The following is a 21,525-nucleotide window of genomic DNA, read 5'->3' as shown; positions in this document are numbered from 1 at the left end:
AAGAGAGAGTTGATGGAGACTATCAGAGAGAGAGAGTGGAGATTTGTTGGTCATTTTCTCAGAGAGGATGATGGAAATGGAGCGAGAGGAAGGCAGAGAATGAAGAATTTTGATTGGATGAAGAATTTTGATTGGATGAAGAAGAGATTGAATGTGCAGAGCGAGAAAGACCTGAGTGATGTTATGAGAGACAGAAATAAATGGAGGAGGAACAAGCCATGATTCGTCAAAGCATGAATATACCATGACACAAGAGAGAGCTATTTATATATGTACACATACACACTTCTTACATAGAAGTTCTGACCAAAACGTATCGTAACTGTTGCTATAGTAACAGAGCTAAAGTACGCAGGGTGAAGCTGCTTGGCATAGATTGACCTTAGACTTTGTTGCACATGAACATTAAGTTATAATGCTCTCACTCAATTCTGCTGTTTACTTGGATGTAAACTGTGTAGAATGTGGTCATCTCACTCTACCACAGTGACAATAGCAGAAAAAATTGAGCAGAGAATCTGCATCAAATTTTGCCAAAAGCTTGGCGATACCTGCATTTTCCCCTCTTTTCCTTTTTCTAAAAATTAAATCCAGCTCAAAGGAGCAAGATTTCAAGATATCAAAGAACTTCAAGAAAACACAACAAGCCAGCTGTTCTCTATCCCCCCAAAAATGGAGTTCCAGGAATGGAAACGACACTGGATAAAGTGTGTGGCTTCAGGAGAAGGGGACTGCTTTGAAGGAGTTTAAATGTTGTAGTTTTCTTTTTATGTCACTAGTTTCAATACTTTTTGATCAGACCTCTACATACTATCAACACTGAAAAGATGAGAGATGAATTATTCCTTTCATCCTTTCAGGATTGATGAAATAAGTACAAGGACAAGGGGTCAATGTAATCAACTATCCTCCTTCCCCAAATTTTCAGGCCTTATGCCAAAAGCAGAAAGGATTATTATTATTATTATTATCATTATCTATCTATCTATATATATATATATGTAGTGAAACTACCTATCGCCATTATATACAAACAAACCATCTTCTCTCGCTGTTATAAATATATTCAAGTTCGGGCGTAGTAAAGAGCAGCCTACTGTATCCATCACGTGACTGATTATTATTTGAAGCGGCAACTGCTTCGTACCGTTCCCGCCAGAATGCAAACTGACCAATCACAGCCCTTAATAAGGTCATGTGATAATGTTTTTCTAATGCCTCTCTGGAGCCCCTATTTTGCTTTAAATAGACTAAATTATACCCGGCAAATTCGTCTCGGTTCAGATCTCTTAGAGACCTGTTTCGTGTACCACACAGAGCAGCAGCAGCAATTTCCAGCGACGACGTCAACACCACTTCAACTACGAACTACAAGATTCGACAGTCAACACGACACTACGACTACCAGCATTGTCCTCGCCAACAGCATCAATATGACTTCTACGTACACAAGCTAACCAAACTACCGCAGAACTTCTAACTTTGTTTGTGCGATTCACCTTCGCCACGATAGACAACAGACAAGAACCCCAGCCTGCGAAGAACAACTGTATACAAGAACCCGGCCCGGCATGGAAGCCCTAACATCAAGACGTGTGATCGATCTGCCCCACATGCCTCAACTTCTTACATACAGACTCTTACTATTGTGTACTCTAAGAACCGGCAAATTCTTATATGTGTTACGGACTCTTTTTCTATCTGCTGTATCTCACGCATACACATACATGTATCACTTACACACACTCTGTTCTTTACATGACAGCCTGTCTTTTACTATGTTTTATTATGTCGCACTCACACTCACAAACAGACAAACATTTTAATGCAACAATAAATATTACTGTTATTCAACTTCATACGGTTGTGTTCTATCGTCTTCATTACTGGCATTTACGAATTCACTATGTTATCGAAGTATAACATATTTATATATCATCTTTGATATATTTTGTGTTCGACCGTGTGACGCGTTTAAGAAAGGAGCCTTGTTTTTCCATTCATCACCATTTCTCCTTTTGGGTTCGCACGGTCGTTCTTACATATATATAAAATTGAGAATGTGTGTGTGTATCTGGATGTGTGCATCACTAAAATTCTAGAACTACCAAACTGATTTCATTCAAATTTTACACATACACTAAGAACATGGCCCTCAAGAAACTCTGCTCTCAACCCGTAGGATTTTTCTGTTTGGTCCATTTTAGACCAAAGCACTCCTCATTCTTTGCTTGATGTCCTGAAGGCAAAACTATGCCAGGAATGGGCTTCAATTCCACAGGAACAGTTGCGTGCCATGTGGGAAGCATGAAACTGAAAGAAGCTTGTTGTATGTGTGTGTGTGTGTGTGTGTGTGTGTGTGTGTGTGTGTGTGTGTGTGTGTGTGTGTGTGTGTGTGTGTGTGTGTGTGTGTGTGTTTGTCCCCCACCATTATTTAACAACTGATGTTGGTGTGTTTACATACCCATAACTTAGCAGTTCGGGAAAAGAGACTGATAGAATAAATACTAGGCTTACAAAGAATAAGCTCTGAGGTTGATTTGTTTGATTAAAGGTAGTGCTCTAAGCATGGCTGCAATCAAAATGACTGAAATAAATAAAAGAATAATGTGTGTGTGTGTGTGTGTGTGTGATGGGTTTCTACACAGTTTTCTGTCCACCAAATTCCCTCACAAGGAAATGGTTGGTCTGTGGTTATAGAAGAAGACAAGGTGCTGCGCAGTTGAACCGGACCCAAAACCATATCATTGCAACGTGAGCCTCTTAACCGTGCAGCTATGCCAAGGAGAAGAACTACTAAAGTGAGGGAATAGTAAAAAAGAATGCTAACATATTTGATAAATGGGGAGTGGAGGGTTCTAAGGATCAAGATAAGGTTCCGTATATTGTAACTGAACCAAATGGCCATATCTGTGTGCAATATGAGTAAGGAAAATTAACCAATATGTAAATCAGAATAAAATGACACTTAACTGTTTCATTTACCACATGCATATCATTACAATCATTGTGCAGCACAATTTTTGTTGTAGCAGTTTCTTCTGATGCAATATATTGCATTTCCTCAATTTGAAAAGATGTCTTTTTGTTAACGTGAACACCCTGTTAAAGATAATTAATTTAACAATCACGTTTATGTTATATCAAGGTGATTGGTAAAAATAACTTAGTCGTTTTTAAGATGATCTTTGGAACAAATATTGGTTTCAAATTTTGGTACAAGGCCAGCAATTTCAGGGTAGTGAGGAAGTCAACTACACTGACCCCAGTGCTCAACTGGTACTTATTTTATCAACCAGGAAAGAATGAAAAGCAAAATGAGCCTCAGCAGAATTTGAACTCAATATAAAGATAGATGAGATGCTGCTAAGCATTTTGCCTGGCATGCTAATGATTCTGCCAGCTCACTGCCTTAATAATAATAATAATAATAATGATAATGATAATAATCGAAATCGCAATTGAACCAAATTCAATGACTAGCACCTGTACCAGTGCAGCGCTAACAGCACTGTCCGAGCGTGATCATTGCCAGAGCAGCTGTCTGGCTTCCATGCCAGTGGCACGTAAATAGCACCATTTGAGCGGAATCGTTACCAGCGTTGCCTTACTGACACTTATGCCATGTGAAAAAAAACATTCGAGAAAGGTCGTTGCCAGTGCTGCTGGACTGGCTCCTGTGCAGGTGGCATGTAAAAATCACCATTTTAAGCCTGGCTGTTGCCAGTACCACATGACTGGAAGCATCACATTTGACCGTGGCCATGTTTGTACTCAAAACATAAAGATCTGGAAGTAATGCTGCTATACATTTTGTCTGGTGTGCTAATGATTCTGCCAGCTCACTGCCTTTCTAATTCTTTCAACTATAAGCACAAAGCCTGAAATTTTGGAGGAGGGAGCTAATGAATTACATTTCCCCCATTGCTCAACTGGTACTAATTTTTTTTCCCCCCACCCTCCACCACAATAAAGGACAAACAGCAAAGTCAACCTCAGCAGTTCTTGAACCAAGAACATGAAGAACCAGATGAAACACCACTAAACATTTTCCCCAGCATACTAACAATTCTGCCATCTCACCAACTTCTCACGACAGTAAGTAATAACATTGTTGTTGGCACTTCGTCGCTTACGATGTCGAGGGTTCCACTTGATCTGATCAACGGAACAGCCTGCTCGTGAAATTAACGTGCAAGTGGCTGAGCACTCCACAGACACATGTACCCTTAATGTAGTTCTCGGGGATATTCAGCGTGACATAGAGTGTGACAAGGCTGACCCTTTGAATTACAGGCACAACAGAAACAGGAAGTAAGAGTGAGAGAAAGTTGTAGTGGAAGAGTACAGCAGGGTTCACCACCATCCCCTGCCGGAGCCTTGTGGAACTTTAGGTGTTTTCGCTCAATAAACACTAACAACGCCCGGTCTGGGAATCGAAACCACGATCCTATGACCGCGAGTCCGCTGCCCTAACCACTGGGCCATTGCGCCTCCACAAGTAATAACATACTAACAATGCAAAGAGAGAAATTATGAATGACGTATGGTGATGAATTTGGAAAGTTCTGGAAGAATGAAGAGAAAGAGTAGTAATGAAATCAATCAATTAGACCTCACTGTATTACATACCTGTAAAGAGAGTAGCATGAGGGTGCTATGGCCTAAACACAGTTGGATGAAGGGTTTGGTGTTGTCATCACGAATAGAATTGTTGTCTAACTGTCACAGAAAGAACAAGATGGTTAATTACACACAAACACATACACAACACATATAAGGTTTGTGTGTATGCATATGTATATAGAGATAAACAAATGTATATATGTATATAGTGTGTGTATATAAATACATAAAGATATATGTACAGGGTGGACCAAACCACATGCACAAAATAAGTTCAATATGTTCAGAAGTTTATCAAAGACATGCTTCAATTTTTCTAAAATTGAATAAAATAAGTAAAATAATGAATGCACATGTACTTGTATATGATGAACAAAATGAATAATAATAATAATAATAATAATAATAATAATAATAATCATTTAACATCCATTGTCCATGCTAGCATAGGTTGGACAGTTTAACCAGGGCTGGCAAGCTGAGAGGCTGTACCAGACTCCAGTCTGATTTGGCATGGAACCCATGGCTGGATACCCTTCCTAACACCAACCTCTCCAAGAGTGTAATGGGTGCTTTCATGTGCCACTGGCACAAGTACCAGTTGCACGACACATGAATCTACCATGACTGTGATTTCATATTGCTGAAGGTCTTGGCCATTTGTCATTGCCTCCGTGAGACCCAATGCTCAAAAGGTACCTTTTATGTGCCACCAACACAAAGTGCTAGTCGTGCGGCACCGGCACAGGTGATAGTTACCTGTCACTAGCACTGGCTACATTGCCTCTGTGAGGCCCAACACTAGAAAGGCACTTTTTAATAACAATAATGGAATGTCCTGTAGAGGTTCTACAGAAGGTTTGCCTCTTAGGGACAGGACAGATTACCACGAGGGTTTTAAGCACTTGAAAGACTACTGAAAGCTTGTGGATACCTAAGGTTACAGGTAGTAATCCACTACACATATAAATTCTATTAGGAATAAGAACGAACATGAGTCAAATCAATGACAATAGTGTCACAATATAAATAAAATGTCAAATGTTTTAATGTGCGATTTTTGGCCTATCCTCTGTTTGTGTGTGTGTGTGTGTGTGTGTGTGTGTATATATATATATATATATATATATATACACACACACACACAAATATATATATATATATATATACACACACACACACAAATATATATATATATATACACACACACTCATATATATATATACTTGCATAATGCATGTGTGTATGTGTATATATGTATATCTCTGTTATTCTCAAAACAAACAAACAATAAGACCACAGTTCAATAAAGGTTTTAATATATTTCAAATGCAGAGATTATATTCTTTGATTTATGACACTGACCTGATTATATTCTTTGATTTATGATACTGACCTGACTATATACGAAGCATACTGTTCGTTAGTTGATAGGATCGCATAAGTTATACATGACCTACTTCAAGTTTCATGCTTCCAAATTGCAATATTTGGACACGCTTATATAAGATGTACTGTGCATGATCCAACAATGGTTCTGGCGCTTCACATTTTTTTTCTCATATTTTCTCACTGACTAGCCATGCAATACCATATCAGCTTGAATAACTGTTTGAATCATACACACTACATCATATGTAAGTGTGTCCAAATATTGCACTTTCAGAGCATTAGATTTGAAGTAACGCATGTATTCATTCTTGTATTGTTGTACTACTTGACTGCTACTTGTTTTATTAAACCCATCCCCACCAAAGAATGAAAGGTGGCAATGTTGGTCTCTGTGAATTTTGAGTCTGGGGTACTAAGAATTCTACCAGCTGGACACATATATAATTCTTTTCTACTATAGGCACAAGGCCTGAAATTTGTGGGGAGGCAGATAATTGATCACATTGACCCCAGTATTTGACTGGTACTTAATTTATCAACCTTGAAAAGATGAAAGGCAAAGTTGATCTTGGCAGAATTTGAACTCAGAACATAAAAAACAGACAAAATACTGCTAAGCAGTTTGCCCTGCCTAGAAGATATATTACAACTATCACTGCTGCTGCTACTGCTACTACTACTACTACTACTACTACTACTACTACGACTACAACTACTCCTACTGCTGCTGCCTCTGCAGCGTCCATGACTATCTATTCATTGTTTATTTTTTTCTTTTATTGTAACTTGATACATTTTTTTTATTTTTGCCTTCTCCTACTTCTACCTATTTTTCTATTTTCCCCTAACTCCTTTTCTTCCACTTTTCATTATTTATTAGTATCTCTAACATTTTTTTATCAAGCTCACTGACGGATCAATTTCTGTTGACTGTATTTATTGCCCAGAGCAACATATATTGACCACTTCTATTGTTAGTAGCAACATGCAGCTTTGTATTGATTGTGAAAGACTTATCTCCTTGTTGAGGGATATGTCAATGTCCAAAGATCATGTGGAGGGAAGGAACATGGCCTAGTGGTTAGGCTGTTGCACTCACAACTGGTTTCACTTCCCAGACTGGGTGGTGTGTTGTGTTCTTAAGTAAAGCACATTATTTCATATTGCTCCAGTTCACTCAGCTACAGATGAATAACTGCAATAGACTGGTGTCTTGTTCAGGAGAAATATTGTGATCTCAGTCACTTATATGTCATGGAAACCATGTAACCAACCCTGTAAGTCTGAGGAATCAAGATGATGAAAGACCAGGTGGTGTTATTAACCCTTTAGCATTTAAACCAGCCATAACTGTCCAAAATATTCTACCTGTTTTATGTTCAAATCAGCCAAATCTGGCCTCTCACACCTATCCTACAATCTCATTCTGGAAATAAACAATTACATCATAAAAATCTCAAAGTTATGAGATAATGCATGATTAATTTAAAACAATGTGAATAAATAAGCATCATATTTGCAAGAGTAATGTGAATGCTAAAGGGTTAAAGGTTGGTGATGAATTATGTCAAATATTCTTTCCTGTCAGTGAAAATTATGTAAAGTGGGGTAAACCTCTCTTTCGTGAGTATAATGACCATGTTCAACCAATAAAATATCTATTGCAATTTCATTGTGCTCTTCATATTGTTGAAGAAGAAGAAGAAGAAGAAGAAGAAGAAGAAGAAGAAGAAGAAGAAGAAGAAGAAGAAGAATTCTTTCTACTATAGATACAGTTTTGTGGAAAGGAGCAAGTCAACACCCTTAACCCCAGTACTTGGAAATGATGAAAGGCAAAGCTAACCTCAGTGGAATTTGAACTAAGAATGTAAAGACAGACAAAATGCCATTAAGCATCTTGTCTGGCATACTAACAGTTCTGTCAGCTCTCCACCTTAATAACAATAGTAATAATAATAATAATAATAATAATAATTATTATTATTTCTTTATTGGTCACATAGAATGGTACAAAAAGACATTAGTACAAATACATGAGAAAGAAATACACTGAGGGGGGGTGTATGCACAAATCTACACCACAAACAATGAATTAACAAGAAAATTTTAGCAATGAATAATTACACCAAAAGGATGGGAGAATTCCAAGGTCTTCTTGTGGAAACACTGCATAACCATGGTCACCCTGACTACTAGGACAACTGCCCTCTCCTCCTCTCCCTCTTCCAGCCTCATTCTACTGGGGCATGCTCAGAGCAGGCCCATTCACTTGAACTATCCTTGCCACTCTCATCCACCTCTCAACAAATTTGCTGGAAGACAAGCATTTCTCTCTTCACTCCCATTTTTATTTTCAAGTGAAACTTTAAAAAGTTGATGAGGGCTTGGCCAAAGAGGAAGGTGTTTGTCTTCAGCCCTTTCAGTATGGTCCACCATACAACTTTTTCAAAAAGGCCAACAGACATATAAACCTGCCCTTTACAAAGAAAGGTGGTGGGATGATCTTCACAATAGACTCAGCGAATACCCACATTCATTGTCCATGCAAAAGCAATTGTTTGACAAAATTTCATAAGCCTGCTAATAACAATTGTCTATGACATGAGGATATTAATATTTTTCCTACATGATAAATGGTAGCATTTCAGGTGAATCAACTTACTATGAGAATTTCAAGGCTTTTGTTTCTTTTTAAAGCTCTAGAAAGATGAACTGTTGTTTTTGCTGTCAAGTTGTTATTGCTGAAAGAAGAAAGAAGAAGAAAAAAAGAGATGATCAGATCAAAACAACTGAAACTATTTTCATAGAGTGCATGGAAGTAAACTTTATTTATCCTCCTTCTTCTCCATGGGTGAAAGTAAATAACTTTGGTATAAAACAGACACAAGCAACCTTTTCTACATGAGGCAGGTATTATCAGTGAATTGCACGAGGCAGGATGCATCAGTAGACAGCATGTGGCAGGATTCATCAGTGGACCACACGAGGCAGCACTCATCGGTGGACTATATGAGGCAGGATTCATCAGTGGAGCACAGTGGGGCAGAAATCATTAATGAACTGCACGAGGCAGGACTCATCAGTTGACCACATGAAGCATGACTTATTAGTGGACTGCATGAGGCAGGACACATCAGTGGAGTGTTACAGTAAAAGAGGCCTGCAGTAGGACTGAACCTAAAATCATCTGCATGGGAAGTGAACTTCTTAACCATAAGGCAAAGGGCTTCCTTTGGTTATGTATGGCCATGGGTTTCTGCACCTGCCTGACCATTGCTCAACAAGATGCAGGCCTGGTCACATTTATATGTAGAGGACTAACAATTGCTTATGCATGCAAATCTTCCTTCTTCAACCAAACAATGATGCCCAAGGGTAAGGCAGGGGCTAATCAAGTGGTTCCCAAACGGGGTCTGTATGGCCCTTGGGGTTCTATATAAGACTTTGTTAAAATTTATGTGCACTACAATTGGTCTTACTTCTACAGTGCACAAAATATTTCAACAAATTTTTTTTTATACACTTCTTAATAACTTTCAATTGTAAAAACATTATAGGATTTTATTTAGATATCGAATGGCTGAGGGTCAGTAGAATAAAATGGGAATCAAAGGAGTCCACAGGCAAAAAATAGCTGAGAACCACTGGGCACTGGGCTAATACATCTCCACAACAGCATTATTGCAGGTGTTGCCATCAAAACACAGAGGGGAATCACAAGTCATCTTATCTAGTACCCTATCAATTCTACCAATGCACTATTCTGAGTTGGTACTTGTTGGTTTTTTAAGCTGATCTGAGAAGCTTGAGGGCTAAGTGGGATTTGAACTCAGAGCAGAGGGTCAAAACAAATATTGCAAGAGTGGCCATGTGATAAGAAGCCTGCTCCCTAATCATATGGTTCTGGGTTCAGTTCTACTGCGTGGCACCTAAGGCAAGTGTCTTCTACAATAGCCTTGGGCTGACCAATGCTTTGTGAGTGAATCTAGATGATGGAAACTGAAATAAGCCCTTTGTGCGTTTGTGTGTGTACGTGTGTGTGTGTGTTTGTCCCCCACCACTGCTTGACAACTAGTGTTGGTGTGTAAACATTCCCATAACTTAGCAGTTTGGCAAAAGAGACTGATAGAATAAGTACCAGGCTGAAAAAAAAAGGTACTGGGGTTGATTCATTTGACTAAAACTTCTTCAGCACAGTGCCCCAGCATGGCCACAATCTAATGATTGAAACAATAAAAGGTAAAAGATAAAAGAAGTCAGTCATTCTATCTGACTCTCTTACAAATCTGTCGGTTCACTTCTTAACACCTTCATGTATGCACACACACATACATGCAAACACATGTCTGTATGCACATGTAGGCGAAGGTAAAGCATGTGTACACCACCCATTTCCAGTGGGGGTTTTTTTTCAAAAACTTTTTCCAATTTCTATGTTTTCGATATAGGAGAAAATGATTTTGCCAAAAAATCACACTTTCAAAATTTTTATTTCTCCCAACCCCACCGCACCCCAATTTCTTAGCATTTAACTTTTTTTTGATTCTAACTTTTTTTTGTATTCAAGCAGTGAAAGTGTGCACATCATAGTTTAATATCAAATTTCACCCCACTAAGATGGATGATCTGGAAGTGCATGTTTAACATGTGATGTTGTGAGAGTTTAAGAATGGATAAAGCACCACAGAAACAGCTGGGAAAATATGCAGTATTTATGGCCAAGGTGTCATTACTAACCAACAAATGCAAAATTGGTTTTCAAATTTTCATTCCAGAGATTTGTCATTAAGAGATGAGGCTCATCAGACATCAATCATAATTCTTTAAGAGAATTAGTGGAATTTAATCCTCGTAAAAGTACTTGGGAATTAGCAGTTGACCTCAACACATCTCAATCTACCATCTGCCACCACTTTGAAAAGGTAGGAAAAGTCAGCTAGCAGGGCGTTTGAATTCCTCATATTCTTAGTGAGAAGAATAGGGAAGATCACATGTCCAAAGGGACAAGTCTTCTTTCAAGGTAGAAAAATGACCCGTTTCTCAATATCATTACAGGTGATGGAAAATGGGTCTTTTATTACAATGTTCAATGCAAAAGCCAGTGGACTGACAAGGATAAATCTCCACAACTTATCTCAAAGGCTGAGCTCTATAGAAGGAAGGTTATGCTGTGTGTATGGTGGAATCACTGCAGTATCATTCATTTTGAGTTTTTAAACTGTAATCAAACACTAAAGCTGACATATACTCTCAACAGCCACAACATGTGCATGAAAATCTTTTAAGAAAATGCTCTGCACTCATCAATACAAGAATCATTGTGCTTCTCCATGATAATGCAAGACCACATTCAGCAAGGATCACGCAAGATAAAATACTGGATTTGGACTGGTGTGTTCTACTCCATTCACCATATTTACTGAACCTTGCACCAACTGGTTTCCATCTTCTTCACTCTCTACAAAATGTTCTGATAGGGAAAAAACTTTCTCAAGAAAATCAGGTGAAAATGTGTGTGGAAAGCTTCTTCATGTTGAGGCCTGCTGAATTTTACTGGAGAGGAATTAAAAAGCGACCTGCTAAATGCCAAGAGGTCATTCAAAATAATGGTAACTATACTGATAATTGGAAATGATTCTTTGTAAAATTTTTCATGAGTAAAGGTGTTTAACAAAATTAGAAATTATTTATGAATCAACCCAATATATTGTCATCATCTGCAAATGCACTCTTCATTCCTCTTAAGTACATGCAGTTATAGACTGTTCTGTTATAGACTTTGTTAGTTTCCTTAAAGAAACAAAATTATTTGTCTCAATAGGTGCAAGAATGACCATGTGCCTAAGAAGCTTGTTTTGCAACCACATGGTTTTGGGTTCAGCCCCACTGTACAGTGTTTTTTACTATAGCTCCAGGCCAACCAAAGCCCTGTAAGTGAATTTGGTAGACAGAAACTGTGTGGAGCCAGGCGAAATGCTTAGCGGTATTTCGTCTGCCGTTACGTTCTGAGTTCAAATTCCGCCAAGGTCGACTTTGCCTTTCATCCTTTTGGGGGTCGATAAATTAAGTACCAGTTATGCACTGGGGTCGATGTAATCGACTTAGTCCTTTTGTCTGTCTGTCTTTGTCCCCTCTATGTTTAGCCCCTTGTGGGCAATAAAGAAATAAAAAACTGAAAGAAGCCCATTGTGTATATATACATGTGTGTGTGCATCTGTGTGTGCGTGTGCAAATGTGTGTTTGTTTGTTCCACCCGTCACCACTTGACAACCAGTGTTTGATTGCTTATCTCTCTGTAACTTAGCAGCAACTTAGAGATCAATAGAATAAGCTTCAGACTTAAAAGATAAATAGATACTGTGGAGCAATTTGTTCACCTAAAAGCCTTTGAGGCAGTGCCCCAGCATGGTCGCAGTCCAACAACTGAAACAAGTAAAAGCTAACAGTAAAAAATAATACTATTTGTACATGAAATCGAAAATAAATTCTATTCACAAAATAAATAAACAAATAGAAAGAATAAAACTTAAAAAAAAAAATCTAGATATAGGCACAGTTGTGACTGTGTGGTAAGGAGCTTGCTTCCCAACCACAAGGTTCTGGGTTCAGTCCCAAAGCCTTGTGAGTGGATTTGATAGATGGAAATTGAAAAAAGCTTGATGTGTGTGTGTGTGTGTGTGTGCGTGTATGTGTTATTGTGTCTGTTTGTCTCCCCACCTCCACTTGACAACTGGTGTTGGTTTGTTTATGTCCCTGTAACCTAGCTGTTCAGCAAACAGAGATTCTGTTAGAACAGTACCAGGCTTAAAAAATACAAGTACTGGGGTTGACTCATTCAACTAAAAGTTCTTCAAGGTGGTGCTTCAGCGTGGCCACAGTCTACTGACTGAAATAGATAAAAGATTCAACTGTTTGATTAAATGAGAATTGGAATGTTTCACCAAAAGAGTTTATCAAATAAGCTGGTAAAAGGAATCACTTACGCCAAATTGATAACTTTAAGGCAGTTGTTATAAGCTAGAGCTAATGCAAGACTCTTTAATCCACGTTCTCCTAGGCCATTCCAGCTAATGTCTAAAACTTTGAGACTGACATTTCTCTGTTGACAAAGTAAAGAAAAAAAAATAGAAGATAAAAAATAAGACTACGTAGCATCAAACAAAAATGATTATTATATTTGATGGCATAAAAGACATCCCAATTTCAGAGACAGAGAGCGTAGGAGAGATGGTGGTGGAGATACCCTCAAGGTACAGTAGGGGAGACTATAGGTGAAGTAATACAGAGAATTGGAGGTGGTGGAAGGACAGAGGGGAAATTTTCATTAGAATGTTAGGGGAAGTGTTTAGATAGGAAAGAGGTCATTCTCATCATCATTTACCATCCATTTTCCATGCTGCCCTTCCTAATGCCAATCACTTTAGAGAGTGTATCAGGTGCTTTTTTGCAGCACTGGCATGGGTGCTTTTACATGGCACCAGTATGGGTGCTTTTTATGTGGCACCAGCACCCATGAGCCCACAAGATTAGGGACACTCAACTGGAGAGGGATGCAGGGGACATACCTGTATGCAAGGGGAACCACAAGTTTACTTTGCTTGATCTGTCTTCTCAAGCACAGCCAGGTGTCTCCGTACCCTGTCATCCCCTCTGTGAGGCCTAAAAAGGGATGACAGGGAACTGATATTCCTGGCAGTTTGCAGTGAACTGCCAGATGGTTTTAGTAATTGAAGGATGCTGATCCAAATACATTAATGCATAATAATGTACAATATTGGTTTCAAATTGGCACAAAACCAGCAATTTCATGGGAGAGAGTAAATCGATTACATCAACTGCAGTACTCAACTAATACTTATTGTATCCAAAAGGATGAAAGGCAAAGTCAACCTCCCACAGAATTTCTGCCAGCTCGCAAGGCAGTGAGCTGGCAGAAACGTCAGTACGCCGAGCGAAATGCTTATTGGTATTTCGTCTGCCGCTACGTTCTGAGTTCAAATTCCACCGAGGTCGACTTTGCCTTTCATCCTTTTGGGGTTGATAAATTAAGTACCAGTTACACACTGGGGTCGATGTAATCGACTTAATCCCTTTGTCAGTCCTTGTTTGCCCCCTCTATGTTTAGCCCTTTGTGGGCAATAAAGAAATAAGAATTTCTCAATTAGAAAGAGGTGAGTCAATGATGTCATCATCATCATCATTAACATCATCATTTAATGTCCGTTTTCCATGCTAGCATGGGTTAGACAGTTTGACTGGAGCTGGTGAGCTGGAGAGTTGAATCAGGTTCCAGTTGTCTGTTTTGGCATGGTTTCTATAGCTGGATGCCCTTCCTTAATGCCAGCCACTCTACTGGGTGCTTTTTAATTGTCACCAACATGGATGCCTTTTATGTGTCACAAGCATAGATGACTTCAGTGCGTGACCAACACGGGTGCCATTTACATGCCACCAGCACATGTTCTTTTACATGTCACTGGCACAAGTGCCTTTTACATAATACTGTTAGCAGGGTTGCCAAGTAACTTGCAAGACAAAGACCTCTTAGTTGAGAGAGTAACTGGAACCAAGGAGAGTGGCTGTGTGCCAGACAAAAGGTTGGAGTATGTTAGAGGGACAGAGATAGTTATCTTAGTATAGAGGAGATACTTGGCTACCCCAATAGGACAAGAAAGAAGAAGGAAATTGGGAAAGAGTTGTGGAAAATGATAGAGGGACAGTCAAAGTGAAAGAGAGAGAAATAGTTGGTGTGAAGATATATCAGAGGGAACAGTGGGGGAGGTGTAAAAGTAGTGAAGTGGGGATCGAGAAAGAAGGTCCATGAGAGTGTGATGGGATATGTTTAGCAATGGGGATGACATGACTGTAGCAGGTGATGGTGAAGGAAATTGGAGAGGCTGGGAAGGCAAGTAAAGAAGATATGTGAGGGCATGGAGAATGTTCAGATAGACACATGACAGAGTGGAAGGGCCTTGAGTAAGGGAGGCCCCTGTTTCTCCATTAGTTCTGTCTGAAATAATTATTATGAGAGATGCTATACCTGGGATGTGAGGATCTTCTGGGGTGAGAGAGGTTTTTGTACCTTCCAGTTGAGCTAGCTTTTGTATAACTTTGAGGGTATTTTGTCTAGTGGAGAAGGGAGCATTAAAATATCCCACCCCGTGTCTATAATGAGTATCTGGATTGTTATTTCATGGTGCTCTGGAGAGGCTATTGGTTATTCTTTGTTTTCAGATGAGTATTTGAGGGTTTTTTTTTCCAGTAGTGACTTTGCTCTGGTTGTGTGGGATTTGTGATTTTTAAAATTTTCTTCAAGAAAGGATTATCTGATTGATGTTCTTCTTTAAACTTTTCCTCATAGTAATTAAACCAATCATGGTTTTTCTCCCATCTTTGAAGAGAAATCACTCCCTCATTTTCACAACTTTGTTTCACTTTTGGCTTTCTTTGCTGCAATTTCTACCTCCATCTCTTCATCAACTGTATTTTTTTCTTTGTGAGACTGATCTCCAAGTCTAAGGAGTTTTAGCTCCATTTTGAAGTTATCCAGAACCATTTTTTCCTTGTTTTCTCTGTTTTCTTGGTTCGTTTGGGATGGCTTTAATTTGCAGCTTTCTGGGGAGAATATAGGGAGTTGAGTTGAGCTTTGTTGCTGTTTTTTGATAATGTCCCAGAAAGTGAATTTACAATTTTTTCAATATTTGGCCCAGACTTGGAACAAAGCTTTCTTGATATGGGAAGGCTGTTGAAAGTTAATGTTGTCTTTTTCTGTTTCAGAACTTATGTACTACGACAGAAATTGATGAAAAACATGCACTGTGACAGAAAATGTAAAAAAAAAAAACTTTTCTTTCTCACCATCTCTTTCTCTTGCTCTTTAAAATTTTTTTTTTTTATAAAAACTCTTATATTACCAAACTTTAAACCATTTATGTTTGTTATTATCTTATCAAACATTTAAACATATATTACTATCTCGGAATCTTGGGGTGAGTAGTCCGCACTCTAAACCACTACGCCATATGCCCGGGTATATATTTAGTTATTTTCATCATTGTTAAAATTAGCAAATGCAAAATGATACTTTAACCCTTTAGGCTGCACTGTTTAAATTTGATAAGATAATCTAACAGTGAAGTGCCTTTTATATATCGTCTAGCAGTTCCAAAGTACACCAACCTTCAGACCTTTAGCCAATGCATGACCGCCTTTATCACAGATAAGACACCACCGCAGATCAAGTGTAATTAATGTTTCATTATTTGTCTGAAATACATAAGTATAAATATAAGATTAAAACATAGGGTAAAAAATCAGATATTAATTAATATCAATTTATTACCAGGAAGCTAGCACATTTAAAGAATCAGAGAGATTCAGATAAAATATCTGAGATCTTAGGGGCGGTTAAAGTATATGTTTATATATAACGATGACCACTTTTGAGAACCATTAGATCTTAGTAGACACAACATGTGATCTTCTTCTAGCACATTAAATGTCCACTTTAGTGGTCATCGTTATACATAAGTACAAATATATATATATAAGTTAAATAACAAAGTAATGAAGATGGAAAGCTTTTTGATAATGTGAAAACAAGAAAAATTTAGTGACTTTTGTATAATTCAGGTACAAAGGTCCATCATCAAAAGTGAACAGAGTGAAGAAGTGTGGGCCAGATCAAAGGGGTCCATAGACAAAAAATGGTTGAGAAATACTACTCCAGATGGATCAGAAAAAAGGAACATGATGTCCTGAGTGAAAAAAAAGAGATGTATAGGGACAGAGATGGCAGTCAGAGATACATAGGAGCAGCTATAGTAAGAGGAGAACAAAGGTGGGGTGGTTGAGAGCAGATATGGGGTGTTGAGAGTGATAACAGATATGAGAGGCTGTTTAAGATGAGGTATGAGGAGAGGAAGAGATAACTGGGGGTGCAAAAAGGGGTGATCAGTAGAAGATAAAGTGGAAAGGGCTGATATAGAGAATGAGGGATGGAAGTTAAGGGAAGTGGTTCCAGGGGGTGGGCAGTGAAAAGGAGATAAAAATATGTACAGATTCTACTCTTGTGTGTTTACAACTGCTGATCAGTGCATTGTTAGAAGAGTGATAGAGGGATGAGTGTCAGGAAGATGAGAGAGGGGAGGCTTAACAAGAACAGGTTGGGTGCAGGAACAGCGTCCAGTGTGTGCATAGACATAAGCATATTGCATTTAGGAGATCACTTTCACTGTGATGGATGTGTCTAATGAAGCAGATAGAAGCACCAATCACTCGGTTGCATGCACAACGGCCGCCCAAGAAAGAAAGGTTAGGCTTGGCCAAACACCAGTCACGTGGGAAGAGAAGAGAGAGGTAGAGGCAGAGGGTCAAACGAATTAAGGAGAAGTGAGAAAAAATGACAGTGAAGTGAAAAGTGGAGGGAGAAGAGAAGGCAAGGAAATGTGAGCGAGGGGGAACGAAAGAACGAACAGTGGAATGAACGAATAAGGGTGAAGGGGCTGATAGACAGAAATAGAGTCGTACAAGATTTAGAAAAATGTATACTCACATATAAGAGACAAGGTGTACGTACGCCACTATATATATATATATATATATATATATATATATTTATATATATATATAAATAATACAGAATGGGACAAGAATGCAAAACATCCAGACAGTTAGGTGATACAAGAAAGGGGCAAAACATCCAGATAGACGATACAAAGAAAACACAGACAGGTCATTTAGAGTTTTCTCTCTTCAGTCGAGATCCAGATTATCCTTGCAATTTCGGCTGGTTATTCTCGATGTTGCTCCAATCTGGCCAGCCCCAAGGAGAAACTAAGCTAAGAGCATTAGATTCCTTGGAAGTAAGCAGCAAATGTATACAAAAACAAGAACAGAAAAAACGAACATTGTTACACAAATACAGTAGGAATAATAACAGGACAAAAAACAGATGTCTTTCGACTAAGAACGAATAAAATTAAGCTGGCTTGTGTGGAAATAAGGCCTTACAGCTGGGATACAAGATTTCACAGGCACATATATCATTTTTATTTTTTAATATTTTAAAATAATTTTTATAATCTTTTCTCTTTTCTGTGGATATTTCTCACACCATCTCCGATGAAGGGATATATAAAATATCCAGGAAACAGCTATAAGACCTTCTATTTATAAATGATCTGAAATCTTTCAAAGCCTTGGATTTTTATCTCATTCTGTTAATTTCTTTTATATATTCACACGCTGATATATGACCTACGTTGGACTCCTCATTCGCATAATCACCGAACCTGGAGCTTAACTATGGTCTATCCATAGCACTTACTCAGCAGTACCTGACACCTTTGGGTCTTATTGACACCATTACCTCTCATAACCTCTCTCTCTCTCTCTCTGTATATATATATATATATAATGAGTGTTATATATATATATAATGAAGTTTTCAATGGAAAGAGGTTGCTCTTTCACAGGAATGTATTTCACAGGGATGCATGGCCCCAGTCAAATGCCTGAAACAAGTAAAATAATTACATATATGGGGGGGAATAGCTTTCCTTTTAAACGTGTTTCTTTAAAAAAAGAATTATGTTCCACTTCTTTTATTTATATATAAAATCAAAAGTGTATTGTTAGATAAATATAAGCAACAATTGTTGGAAAAAAATTGATTCTTACAAGGAAGCCAATCAAGTCTTGTCCATTTTCAAATGTGATTTTATTGTAACTGAGGTCTAATGTTGTCAAAAAAAAGTTGCTTTGGAGGCTTTTAATCAAAGGAGCCACATCTCGGTTTGTTAATGAGTTCTCTAAGAAACAAAAAAAAAAAAAAAGAAAATTGGTAGAAACATGAAAAATATTCAAAATGATTATAAATAAAATCAATCTTAAAAATAGAAGTAAAGAGAAACAAAACAAAAAAAATAATGATGTACATTCAGGTTCTGCTTTAGATAGGAAATTCTCTCAGGATTCTCTAAAATATTTTTTATTTATATATTTATATATATACATATAAATTATCATCATCATCATTGTTTAATGTCCGTTTTCCATGCTGGCATGGGTTGGAAGGTTTGACTGGGGACTGGCAAGCCAGGAGGCTGCTTCAGGCTCCAATCTGATCTGGCAAAAACATACTTACAGCAGGCTTCTTTCAGTTTCTGTCTACCAAATCCACTCGCAATGATTTGGTCTGCCCAAGGCTATAGTAGAAGATACTTGCCCAAGGTGTCACACAGTGGGATTGAATGTGTTACAAGCTTGTTACTACTAACCCTTCCTAATGCCAAACACTCTTTGAGTGTAGTGGGTACTTTTTACGTGCCACCGGTACAGGAGCCAGTCAGGCGGCACTGGTATCAGTCACATTTGGATGGTGCATTTTACATGCTACCAGCAGAGGAGTCAGTCGTGGCTGGGATGACGGGGGAGGCTGGCATCAACCACGTTCAGATGGTGCTTTTTACGTGTCACTGGCACGGGGAGCCAGTCAGATGGCACTGGCAATGACCCACGAATGAATGGTGCTTGTTGCGTGCCATCAGCACGGGTGCCAGTCAGGTGGCACTGGCATCAGCCACAACTACAAATTCCATTTTCATTTCGATTTGATTGAGATTCTGATTGTAATCAATTTAACCTCAAAGCTGTGAACATGCTGAGGCACGGCTGTTTTGCTACACTGTTATTACTGAGAGCCACCTCTAATATGTGGAATTTGGTGAATAAGGGAGTTTGATGTTGCTACCCTCATTTGCAATTCCTGGCGTGAGGTAGGTTCATCTGGGACTCTTGACAGGAAGAGATCCAGTTTTGATTTGAAAGCTCCAACATCCACTTTGTGTAGGTCCATCAGGCTCTTTGGGAGAATATTAAAAAGCTGTGGTCCCCTTGAAACCCAAGCTGTTGCAGTAACTTGTCCTGAAGTGCGATGGCATTGCTAGGATATTGGGCACTGTGTAATGGCGACCCATTCTGGCATTTGTGTAGCTTTTAATGCCAAAGTTTATATATGTGCTGCATCCAGGAAGTAAGATGGAGAGGAGGTTCTGCAAGGTTCCTCACAGGCAAAGAACACAGGTACAAGATTTTCTGGGCAGGGAACACTGACGGGGTCGGGGGCGTAGGAATACTTCTAGCGGAGAAATGGGTGGATAAGGTAATCGAGGTCGTTAGAGTAAGTGACAGAGTACTTAAGATCAGACTAGTGCTTCATCATAGATTAGCTACTGTCATCTCAGCCTATGCACCTCAACCTGGGCTACCAGATGGTCTGAAAGACCAATTCTATGACACCCTCTTGCAAACTACCTCGTCGACGAGTGACAGGGACCTTCTCTTTGTGGCTGGAGACTTCAACGGTCATGTCGGACGTCGTGCTGGGGGCTTCCATGGCATACATGGAGGCTATGGCTTCGGTTCCCGCAACGAGGAGGGAACCAGACTGCTGGAGTTCTGTGATGCAACCAATCTTATGGTCTGCAATACCAACTTCAGGAAACCTGCCAGTCACCTACCGCTCCGGCAGACACTCTAGCCAAATCGACTACATCCACGCCAGAAATAGGGAAAGAGGGCGGCTTATAAATGCCAAAACCTACCCTGGCGAAGAATGTACCCCACAACATAGATTAGTAGTTAGCGACTTTGGGATCAAGGCAAAATGGGTGCCCAGAATTAGACAGGCTTGGAGAAGAAGGGTGTGGAAGCTTAAAGACCCTGCAAACGGACAGAGACTTAGAGACAAGTTACTTGAAGCATTTAACGAAATAGAAGGGGATATAGCATCATACAACGTGGAAGACAATTGGAGATTTCTGCGGGACAACCTGTTGAAAGCCACCGACCAGATTTGTGGGTGGTGTAAGGTCCCCTCCCAACCCAGAGTAACGTGGTGGTGGAACAAGGAGGTAGACAGGGCTATTAGACAAAAGAAACAAGCTTGGAAGGACTGGAAGAACGGTGGTAGCAGGGAATTGTACCAATGTGCCAGAAGGGAGGCTAGGCGACAGGTTTATTTAGCCAGAGGGGAAGCAGATAAGGAAAGATTTGCCAATGTTCTGCGCCGTGAGGACCAAAGACTCGAGGTATTTCGTGTTGCAAGACAGTGTAGGAGAGAGAATAGTGATGTTGTAGGAGAGAAATGTGTTCGCATGGATGATGGTACGCTTGCATTAAATGAGGATGCAAAGAAAGAGGTCTGGAGATGCCACTACGATAGATTGCTTAATAAAGAGAATGAATGGGAGAAAGAGAGCCTGCCTTATGTCGACCCAATAGAGGGACCAGCTATCCGAGTTGATAGTACCAGGGTAGATAAAGCAATTAAGAGTATGAAGACCGGGAAAGCCCCCGGCCCATCAGGAATCACTGCAGAGATGCTCAAAATATCTGGCAGTGTTGGCTATAGCCTAGTCACCCGTATTACGAACCAGGTGATACACGAAGGAGTCATACCCTATGACTGGTGTAGCAGCATCATAGTCAACTGCTACAAAGGTA

General features: G+C 39.2%; 2 protein-coding genes across 5 annotated transcripts in view; one reads left to right on the top strand and one right to left on the bottom strand.

Annotated features, from left to right (window-relative positions):
* Positions 1-21,525, bottom strand: part of LOC106868740 (uncharacterized) — an 86,377-nt gene that overhangs the window by 1,826 nt on the left and 63,026 nt on the right. For 3 of the 4 annotated variants that reach the window (XM_089338360.1, XM_089338358.1, XM_089338361.1), the window contains 6 exons: positions 18,700-18,830; positions 16,198-16,284; positions 13,002-13,117; positions 8,681-8,759; positions 4,633-4,722; positions 2,974-3,102 (listed from right to left, as the gene is read on the bottom strand). In XM_089338360.1, coding sequence (XP_089194486.1) covers positions 2,974-3,102; positions 4,633-4,722; positions 8,681-8,759; positions 13,002-13,117; positions 16,198-16,284; positions 18,700-18,830 — 632 coding nt within the window. The remainder of the gene's footprint in view (positions 1-2,973; positions 3,103-4,632; positions 4,723-8,680; positions 8,760-13,001; positions 13,118-16,197; positions 16,285-18,699; positions 18,831-21,525) is intronic. The other variant, XM_089338359.1, reaches the window with a different exon arrangement.
* LOC106868738 (caspase-3) overlaps positions 15,830-21,525 on the top strand; it is a 45,478-nt gene continuing 39,782 nt past the window's right edge. Inside the window, exon 1 of the mRNA XM_089338369.1 lies at positions 15,830-15,848. The gene's annotated coding sequence lies outside the window, so the exon portion shown is untranslated. The remainder of the gene's footprint in view (positions 15,849-21,525) is intronic.

The sequence above is a fragment of the Octopus bimaculoides genome, chromosome 20 (assembly GCF_046866305.1).
Source record: "Octopus bimaculoides isolate indiv1 chromosome 20, ASM4686630v1, whole genome shotgun sequence".
NCBI lineage: Eukaryota > Metazoa > Mollusca > Cephalopoda > Octopoda > Octopodidae > Octopus > Octopus bimaculoides.
The sequence above is the reverse complement of the archived record's forward strand: the minus strand, read 5'-3'. Positions and strand labels throughout refer to the sequence as shown.